The 10,442-nt window shown below is 52.3% G+C and overlaps 1 protein-coding gene across 3 annotated transcripts in view; it reads right to left on the bottom strand.

Moving 5' to 3' along the window:
• Window positions 1-7,817: 7,817 nt before the first annotated feature.
• Window positions 7,818-10,442, bottom strand: part of Cnih3 (cornichon family AMPA receptor auxiliary protein 3) — a 61,189-nt gene continuing 58,564 nt past the window's right edge. For all 3 annotated transcript variants that reach the window (XM_004867458.3, XM_004867460.3, XM_087209799.1), the window contains one exon: window positions 7,818-10,295. Coding sequence is in view for 1 of the 3 variants with exons in the window: in XM_087209799.1 (XP_087065925.1) it covers window positions 10,083-10,295 (213 nt within the window). In the remaining 2 variants the exon portion in view is untranslated. The remainder of the gene's footprint in view (window positions 10,296-10,442) is intronic.

Genomic DNA, 10,442 nt, shown 5'->3' with positions numbered 1-10,442 from the left:
CAAGCCTGTGTTTCCTCCCTCACAAGATAATAAAGAAAATCCCTTACACTGTTAGACAATGCAGTGCATGGCAAGGGGCTTGCAAATTGTGTCTTAATAAATGCCCCCCTTCGTCCTCTGAGAAATTAAGATAAATAAGATTTTTATATGCTCAGTAAGCTAGTTTGTGTGTTTCTGTATAACTTTACATATTAAGAACTATTTTATGCAAGTATTTTAATTTTGCTTTGAGAAAGCATCTATTATTAATTTTAATAAGGATTTTAAAGGAAATTATTTTATTTTTAAAAGAGCTTTAATTTTAATTGGAAATTGTAAGAGTTATCAGTGAGTATCTCTAGTGGCTGAGAAAATTGTAACATGATTTCTTTTTTTTTTTGGTACCAGGGATCGAACTTTGGACCTTGCGCTTGCGAGGCAGGCGCCAGAACCACTGAGCTACATCCCCGGCCCCATAACATGATTTCTGTCATGAGAAAGAGCAAGTCAGCAGTGCAGGGTGGAGCACCACAGCGTGTCGGAGGTTACGCTGTGCACCGCGGCCCTGGTGTTTACCACTCTGCACCCACATCACTTCTCAGGCGTGAAGACTGCGCCAGAAGAGGCCAAGGAGCCGCCCGGGGTCACACAGGAGAAGTCTGACCGGTGCAGCACGCTGGGTCCGCCATCCGGGGACTGTTCGTCCACCCGTCACCTCCATGGCTCTCGGCAGTGGACTGCGTCAGCTCCCTGACCCACAGCTCTGGGCACGGCTGCGGGGGCACAGGTGAGCTCCTAGCCACACAGACAGGACCCCCAGCTCAGGGAGCCCCGTTCCACCCCACAGAGCGTGTCCCTGTCATTGTCACCACTCTGAACGTACACGGAGGGAGAGAGGAGAGAGGATCTGACTTTATCCCTGCGTAGTGTCAGGGAGGAAAGAATTCTGTCTCTCTTCCTCTAAAGGACCGTAAATCAGTCTTTATTTCCTCCTTTCCTCAAAGGCACCCACCCTGCCCTGTTCTGTTTCCCTTTCTTCCTTAAGCTGGCATCTCCCCTTTCCGAGCTAACTCACCGACTGAAGGGGAGACTGGGCCCCGCCTGTGCCCCAGGGCTCAGGAGGAGGAGAGGAAGCTCAGTCCCTGCCTGGGAGGTGCGTGCAGGAGGGCAGAGACCAGACGGATGACTGTGCCCCCCCAGAGGTCCTTGTGGGGAGAGCAGCTCCCAGCCTGGTGCTGTGCACGGCCTGGTGGGGCCCAGGGCTGTCTTTCCTCCTCTCTTCCCTCCCGGCTGAGAAGTGCCCCTGCAGGATGAGCCGCTCTGCTCCAGGCTGCAGCTCCTCCCGGCTTCTCACTGCAGTGATGAGGGCTGACGACCCAGCGACTCCCGTCTGAACCCTCTGTGTCCAAGGACAGCCTGCAGAACTGGACCATTAGGTTATTTTCCTCTTTCCAGAACTCCCCAGAAGGTGAGAAGTCAGAGCCTCAGTCATGACTGGCCCTTAACAATGTCCAGATTACAAAAGCAAAATGTTCAGTGTGTTTTTCCTTCTTTAATGTATAGATTGATTTAAAAAATATTCCACACTCATTTTTTGTACATTGGAAATACAGAAAATAATGGTAGAAACAAGCCACTCCTACCTAGTCTTCATAGACAGCTGCTGTTCGCAGTTCACTTCCTCCAGGCTTTGCTCGTGTATGCACTGTTTTCCTCTTACAAACTCTGAACGTACCGTCAGTGCAGCTTCGCTCTCAGCCTTCCTTCCCACCAAGTGCTGGCACGCACTGGTCCCCATGAGGTCCCGTAACCCGTGGAGCTGTCCATGCTCAGGGTGGACAAGAGTCCCATGAGGGGACTGTGCCCTCGGCTGCTCCTCCGGCAGGACAGGAAAGACGCTCCGCTGTGGATAACCATGTCAATTCCTTGTGCACAAAGCTAATTCCATACTTGGGTCCATCTCAGGCAGATTTCGGTGCAAACAGCAAGAGCAGCAGTAATACTGATGCTCACTCGCTGAGCACTTGGTGTTCCCCAGGAATTCTTCCTGCTTGCATCTTCTCTTGACGATGGGGAAACTGAGGCCCCGACTCCTTCCTGCTCTAAGATGCAAAGCTAGTCCAGCAAGCAAACCTCAGGCCAGGGGCCCCGGCCCCCTCCCTCTGAGCCAGCAGTTCCAGCTCTGTGCTATAAATACGGGTGAGGGTCGGGGCGCAGGGTGCCCTGCTACCTCTGCCATCTTTTCCAGAGTTTGGAAACTTTTAATTTCATGAATTCATTTATTTGCATGACTGCGGGACCTAAAACATTGTGGCTGATGTTACAACAGCTGTCTTCCCTTACTCTAAGCTTAGAAATTTGGTAAATATCCAACTACTTTTCTTCTTTTTCTTTAGTTTGACTTTTTAAAATATCTGACTCCTTATTCCATCAAGAACTCAGTTCAGTGTGTAAGACTGGGTGTCAAGTTTAGTTTAGTTTGTGAGGTAGAAATGAACTAAATTCTCTCAAATTCCTGACCACTTAATCTGAATCCATTTGGTGCAGATATGACCTCAACCATGGAGAGATACTAGACTAAATGTGTTTATTTGTTTTCTCTTCTCATTTATTCATTTAGCAATTATTTGTTCTGCCCCTCCTGTGTGTTTAATGCTAAGAGTCTGGATGCTGTTGTGGATGACACAGACTTACTAAACAAAGTCAGTGATTAATTATAATATTAATTAACTATAATATCCTTCACTGTGACGAAGAGTGGATGGTTTTGATGATTGCTCCTAGAAAAAGTGCCTGATTTATTCTTGCACAGATATTACACTTTTAATTACAAAAGTAGTCTGGATTTTATTACCTAATAATTAATATCTTCTCCCTAACTCATTGCTATTCTTTAGCTTGTGTACTCTGCCAGGTGAAAGTAGGGATGATTTTTTTAACTTAGGAAAATATCACACCACACTATTGAATTTAAAAAGCATTCAACTGTGAAAAATAGATGTCTTTAACATGTTCTGTAATTCCATCAAAGTTTTCCTTATACCGCTCAATAACATTTTTGTAGTTTTCTACAAATATATTGTTTCATTCTAATGCTCAGGTTGTTTGTAGGCATTTCATATTTTTACAGCTATTATAATCAGAATCTTGATTCTCATTATATTTTATAACTTGTTTTTAATGTTATAAAAGCAAGCTACTGACTTTTATGTGTTCAGTCACTTTCCTAAGCTCATTAATCCTCATACTTTTTTATTTTGCTCCTTCGAGTAGATGCATCCCTATCTGCAAATAATTACGGCATTTTTCTCCTTCAGGATATCTGTTTCTTTCTTTTCTATTCTATTTTTACCAAATTGGCCAGAATGCCTCAAGAAAATGAAGAATGATATGAGTAGCCTTTCTTTTTCCTGGTGTGATGAAAAGGTCTTCATTATCTTCCTGTGTAATACGATGCTAGCTGATCGTAAAGTATGACTCTTTTCATCAGGTTAAAAAAGTCACCGCGCATCCCTAATTTTTAAGAGTTTTTATTAGGAGCAGTTGTTGAATTTAACCTGCAACCCCGATGTCTTTCTTACCGCCCTTCAAGTGAGATGACAACCCTATTAGGGCGTCAGCTTCCCACTGGGCACTGAGTGTGTGGCTGGGTGATTCTCTGTGGAGTGCGGCAATGCTCACAGATGCCCTGGTGGCACCTGGAGCTGTGCAAAGCAGCTTGGATGGAGACTCAGCCCCTGGGAAGTGCAGAAACAGCTTTGTGATCCAACCGGGAGCTCCTGGTTCCTGAGAGAGCGCCCGGCCGCACAGCTCTACACTGGGAGTCCTGAGAGGATCGGAACTCGTTTCTAAGGGACAAGGGGTTGCAGTGTCTGGAGTCGCAGAGCATCGGCAAATCTGAGGCACGCCTCACCCCTGGCACAACGTGGTCCTCCTGGGCCTTCGTGTGGCCTGGCCTGATGGGCATGGTGGGAGGACTTGGCCAGAGGTGATCTGAGATGCGAAATAAACTTGGATCTGACGTTTACTCAGTGTGGAGTAGGCCTCCTGTGAAATAGTTTTCTAGTCAGTGTCAGCATCTTCTCGCAGCTGAAGCCGAGGGCCCCGAGGGGCAGTGTTGCCCACTTCCGTGTCCGTCATTCAACACTTCTGATCCCCGCTCCCAAGGGCGTTTTAGAGCCTGGGACTCATCACTCATGAACAGTGATGTCAAGAGCAGAGAGAGGACTGCCTCGGGGAGCAGGCTGGTGACCCCATCTGGGGACGAAGGGAGGTGGAACACCAGGCAGCCAGAGTGAGGGGCTGGGCCGATGGGGGATCCTGTGGGAGGGGCAGGAGGGGGTCAGCAGGCTTAGGGTCAGCTAGCGTGGGTACTTTCGGCCACCCTGGGGCAGGGCCCCCAGGGACCACGACAGGGCAGAGCTGGTCCAGCGTGTGGCAGCCCTGCGAGCCCCCGGCTGCATGGGTCACTGGTGGCTGTGTGAACAGCACACTTGCAGGCGGCCTCTGATGTGCCCAGGCCCATGTCACCCTGGTCACCTTGGGAGGAAGGGCCATCTGTGAGAGGGCAGCGAGACCCTGACGTCCAGTAAGGTGGAGCGGTCCATCGTCAGTTACAGGACGGCAATGCGGCAGCCAGGAGCAACAGAGAGATGCACAGAGTGCTGGGAAGGTGTTCCTCATGGTCCCCCGAGGGCCCAGGCTACTCCTACCTGGGGAGCACAGGCTACAGCCTCTGGGTTTGCCCTCATGAGTGCTCAGATTCAAAGAGGCTTTATTCTCTTATAGGAAAATCCAAAGTATGAGTAATTTAAACAACAAAGTAACAGATACCAGGAAAAAGGGCCGGGATGTAGCTCAGCAGTGCTGCACCTGGCTGGCAAGTGGAAGTTCCTGAGTTCAAATCCAGGTAACAGAAAAAAATAAAATAAAATAAACAGCTAATAAGAAACAAAAAGGTAGATCTTCTGCAAATGGGGAGGGGAGGAAGATGGAGGGAGGGGAGTGGAGGGGACCTAGAGGGAACTGAGGTGAGTTCTGCGCCTGCACCAGCTCCCCTCTGGGAGTGCGGGCATTATACAATGCAAACATGTGACCATAAAAAGAAGAACTGAAGTAGGCCTAGGCAGTAGTGTGGGCCCAGCTGGGGACAGGCCTCCAGGAGCCCAGGGGGGCTGCCCCAGGAGGCAGCTGCCCCTTCCAGTCCTCTCCAGCTTCCGCATCTGCGTGGCTCAGGGTACAGTGAGGGTGGAAACCCTGGGCCATTCGCTCTCTCCTGGGAGGTGGGGAGGACCCCGCTCTCTCTCCAGATGTCCCTGGTGGTCTCAGTCCTGCTTGTGTCCTGCTCCAGGAAACACAATTCCGCAAAGCAGTTGTTAGTGAGGGAAGAGGCCAGAGGCCCAGACTTCCCACTATTATAGACAGCTAAGTTAGGTAGAAATATTATAGGCAGTCAGATAGGGCTGGGTGCTCGAGAGTCAGTGCAAAGGATGAAAAATTACAACTGTGGCTGGAGACTGTTGGAGGCCAGGCCTCAAGATAAAGTCAACATGACCAGGCCTGCGTACTTCCTCAAGGGATAAGATAAGTGGTAACACCTGGCCCAATAAAGTCTAGGTAGACATCAGTCGCCCAGTGGGTGACCAAGCCCTCTGGACCGGTCCCTTCCTAAAAAAGTTCTTTGTTCTTTCCATGTACACTTGCTACGTAACCTGTTTTTTCATTGGATCAACATTACCTACTCAGGTCTACTTGTAATCTCATTGGTTGATCCGAGTTTTGTCCCGCATTGTACCCAACTCATGATTTTGCTCTACAAGACTTCCCCTGTGAAGTGGGGTCCCTGGTAACCAATTCAGGTCCCCTCCTGTCTCTCAGGAGTTAAAATCTCTCCCTCTCAATAAACAGTTCCTGCCCTTTTCCTCTGTTGTGCCTTAGAATTCAGTCTTTGCTTTTGGGGAACACAAACTCAGTGTAGCTGACACTTGGTAGATTGGGAGTTATTTCCCCTATATCACTTGGAGGTCCTATATCAAAACTATGAAACGTAACAGAATCTTAACTTTTAATCTTCATGTCCACTCATATGGAATAAGAAAGTGCCAAGGTCCTCTTATGGCTTATCAAACTCACAACAGTGACACCTTCTGGAAAATAGAGATAAAATTAAACATTATCCCATCACCAGGACAAATAACTACCCATAAGCTCACTGTTAAGAATCACAGGACTGACTTTTGACAAGTTTCCTCTTTTTAGACCTGAAATGATTTCTATGACGTAGAATAGTATAAAAAAGCTGGGACCTTTTTGTCTTGCTGAGATCACTCTCATCAGCAGTAGAAAGGATGCACTGTTTCAAGGTCAGGCAATACAATTCCATCTTTACAGCCCCCCAGGGAAACAGAACGGGCTGAAAACCCTAGGGCTTACACTTTGAGAAGGAGAAGGTAGCATAGGAGTAGGAACAAAGGTGTCACAGGATACAAGATGTTTTCATCTAAAGCAACGCCAGTGTTTACGGTGTCACCAGATCTAGTTCTTGAGTCAACTCATCCGAGTCCTCCCTTCTAGCCTTGCCTCTCTCTGAGTCACCCCCAGCTCTCTTGGGGGACTCCGACCCTGACCTGCGTCTGACCCCTCAGGCCCTGCCTCCTCTCCTAGACATCCCCTTACTCCTCTGCTCCTTCCCAGCAGATGCTGCAGCCCAGGCACTGTCCCACCCACTCCTCCTCCACTTCCAGGGACACTTGTGATGATGCTGGTCCCACCTAGACAGCCCAGGGTCACTCCCCATCTCATGAGCAATCACAATTCTGTCTGCAGAGTGAATTTGCGCGTCACACTCCTGGGGAGCCCTTGCCCCTCACCTCATTCCCAACTCACCCCAGCTGCAGTTCAGTCTTCACCCTGAAGCCACAGTGACCCCATCACCTCTCTGTAGTCCCCGCACCCCAGCACCCCTCAGATCCCCACAAGCTTGGTTCGCGTATTTGCTGATTTCAGGTTTTCTAACTTCCTGCGTCACCTCACTTTATTATGAGGAGTAACGTTTCATCTCACTTGCTAATGTTCTATTTATAAAGTTATTTCATAGAGCTCTGGAGGCAGGAAGCCAATATGAAGATGCTGGCATCTGGCCTCTGCCGTCGTCACTCAGCTCTCCAAGGTAACTGCCCCACTCCCATGAGGATCACTGTCTGAGTCACTTTCCCACCGTGGGGACAAAAGCCAGACACCTGCAATTTAAAGGAAGCGGGGTTTATTTTCTCTCGTGGCTTCAGAGGGTTCAGTCCAAGGTCAACTGGTTCCAAGGCAGAAACAGCATGTGGAAGGGCCGACAGGGGTAGCTGCTCCCCACTGGGCAGCCAGGAAGCAGAGAAGGAAGAGAGGACCCTGGGATAAGATCACACCCTTCCAGGTCACACCGCAGTGACCCACCCCTGCAACCTCACCTCCTACCACACATTTAGCCAGGAGTCCATCATGGATTAATCCATGGCTGAGCACAGCACCACCCCATTCCAGTCACCTCCCAAAGCCCACCTCCAAACCCCTGAGCCTTTGGGAACATTCCAGATCTAAACCCTAATGATGGCTGACAATCTTCACCCACCGTGAGGGTGGAGCCCCGCTGGCCTACAGCCCCCTCACAATGGAGATGAAGTCCACGCCCCCCACCAGTCCCAGGTCTGCCATGTTCTTCCACTCCCTGTGCAGGCAGGAACTCCTCTCAGGGAGAAAGCTGCTCCACTTTCCATCCTCTCTCTTCCTTTCCCAGTGCAAATCTTCTGTCTGAAATCTAGCAAAGTCTGCCTTGTACACTGTCTTAGTTACTCTTCTCGTTTCTAGGACAAAATACCAGACATCCAAAGTTAAAGGAGGAGAGGGTTATTTGGGCTCAGTTTGTCCAGGTTTCAGTCGATAGTCAGCTGGCTCCAGGGCAGGGTGGCACTGCTGAGGAGAGACAGTCCATGGAAGGGTGGGCAGGCGGCAGCAAGCCTGGCTTCTTTCTGTCCCCTTATGCCCATCCAGGCTCCAAGCTCCCACAGGGAGCCGTGAACCTGGGAAAGGTGGTGTCTACCCAGCATCTGCTTCCCCAGCCAAGGCCCGAGCCCTGCCTTGCTGTCATGGTCTGCACCTCCTCCACCTAGTGCCTGTGCCCGTGGCCAAGGTGACACTGGCCCATCTTCCTCTCTCTCATTCTGGTTCAGGGAATGGGGCCACTGCTCGAAACCCCGAGACTGGGATTGTTGACTCCAGGAAAGCTGGGCTCAGTGGCAGCGCAGCACGTAGTGTGTCACCACTGTCATGATGGTGGGCCCTGCCAAGAGCCAGCCTGGGGCAGCAGGACCCACCAGGCAGAGGGAATGGAGTCCCAGCCTGGCCTCCTGCACAGCCTCCCCAGAGCTCTGCCCCCTGGGGCACAGCCACACTGGGGACAGCAACGAGGGACAGAGCCTCAGCTACACCAGGGCCACTTCCTCCTGGCCAGCACGGGCAGTGGGCCCAGTGACCTGGCTTTGGTTCCCAGGATCTCTGTCCCTGCTCGACCCTGAGCCACCAGCTCACCCTGGTGAGCGGACTTCCCATCTGCCCAGCACAGTAAACCCTCATGGAGTGGGTGGGAGGAGCAGGGGACGATGGCTCGCTCTGGGCAGCTCCCACGCTTCTGTGGTTTTCGGACAGCGTCTGAGCCTCTGGACAAGATGAGCCAGGACAGGACTCTCACCACCGACTCCCTCCCTCCACCTGTGCCATGCGCAGCAGGGGAGTGGGTGCAGGTGCCGGGCAGCTATGTAGGGCGAGGAGAGCTCATGAGCACAGCTTGTTTTTACTCTCCACTTCTCACCTGGGATGTTGCTATTTCAGTGCTGGTCAGCCCTTCCGGTCCAGAGCTGTCCCTGCTGCCCGCACCACATGTTGGATAACCACACTCGAGCTCCCCGGGCAGGGCAGTGGGCCCTGAGGGAAGGGCTGTGATCACCGGAACAGAGGCCAGGACTGGGCCTGCTGGGGCAGTTCCTGAGTGGCTGGCCACCTCTCAGAGCCTACTTCAGGAAGCAGTCAGTGGGTGGTGACTCAGGAACGGGTGCTGCCCCCTGGGGAGGAGGTGGAAGAAGAACCCACAGCCCTGTCGGCCTTCAGCTGCTGTTGGTGACAGAATCCTGGGCCGCAGAGTTACCATCGTGTGACCCACGTCCCTGGGCTCTGCTTGGACAGACTCGGAGACCAGCAAGCCCAGGGCTGGAGCAGGCCTTCCCCAGGAGCCTGAACGCATCCCCAGGGCCATGGGACCGGCCCCGTGCCACCAGGGAGAGACCTGCAGGCTGCTCTGGCCGGTGTCTTCCCAGTCACCACCACTGCTAAGCAACACTGGAGAAGGCTGGATGTGGAGTTCGTGTGGTGCCCAATTTCCTTTCCCCTCACCATTTCATGGTCTTCTGACTGTAGAAACTGCTCTGAGGAAAGATGCCCTACTGAGTTTTCCTGAAGTCACAGCTGCCACCATGCAGGGTGCAGACACCTCCCAGTTCGAGCAGCCCTCCACCAATCACAGCAGTGTAGACCTCAGCAGCCCCAGGGCAGCACCTCACGGCCACAGCGACCCCACAACTAACATGCAGAGCTTCCCACACTGCTCTCTTTAGTCCTTGCGGCATCCAGAGTTCCTGTTGTTTTCCCACGGTGCCCATGCGGAAGCTGTGTTCGTCAGCTTTGGTGACTGCAACAAATCCCAGAGGCAGCCCAGTCCTGAAGAGAGGAGTCACCCTGGCTCAGCGTTCTGGGGGTTCCAGCCCAGCATCGGGCCCATTTCTCTTTGGGCTTCTGAGAAGGGAAGCAGCTATGGCAGGGGCTCAGGGTGGGGCAAAACCACTTGCAGGAAGTTGTGCGGAGCCAAGGGACGAGGACAGGAACAGGGCTGCACAGCCCCCTCCCAGGGTCAATGGCAGCCTCCACAGCCAAGCCCATATCCAACAGCAGCGGCCACAGCAGTGAGGACCACACTGGACACCGGCCCCTAGACCATCTGCTGTGGCAGCAGAGTGAGGTGCAGCTGAGTTCCGGCGGATGGCAGGGCCCGAGCTCACCCCAGGGACACCTCAGACCTCAGCGTCCCCCACAAAGCTTTCCTCGGCCTGAGCGCCCCACCCCGCTGGCTTAGGGGCCCCGCTGCGCCCCTCATCACAGGGCCGGGCTGGGTCGCAGTCGCACTCTTCCATGTGTGCACTTTCCTGGGGGACAGGAAGCTCCTGGTGGCCGTGGAGTGTGGGGACCACGTCTCCTTGGCTGACGTCCCTGTCTCCTTGTAGGACCTGGAGCACAGGGCACAGAACCAGAGAAGTGCATTCCCAAGACTCAAACGGCACAGGGCTGCGGAGCCCACAGCAACAGAAGCAGAAGCTTCCTCGGTTTGCCGAGGCCGCACGACCCAGTGTCCCCCTCCCTGGATGCTCTGGGCA

The sequence above is a fragment of the Heterocephalus glaber genome, unplaced genomic scaffold (genome assembly GCF_053883595.1).
Source record: "Heterocephalus glaber isolate CG9 unplaced genomic scaffold, H.glaber_assembly_v1.0 deba00001067, whole genome shotgun sequence".
NCBI classification, from domain to species: domain Eukaryota; kingdom Metazoa; phylum Chordata; class Mammalia; order Rodentia; family Bathyergidae; genus Heterocephalus; species Heterocephalus glaber.
Note: the sequence above shows the minus strand (reverse complement) of the source record. Positions and strands in the feature narration are given on the sequence as shown.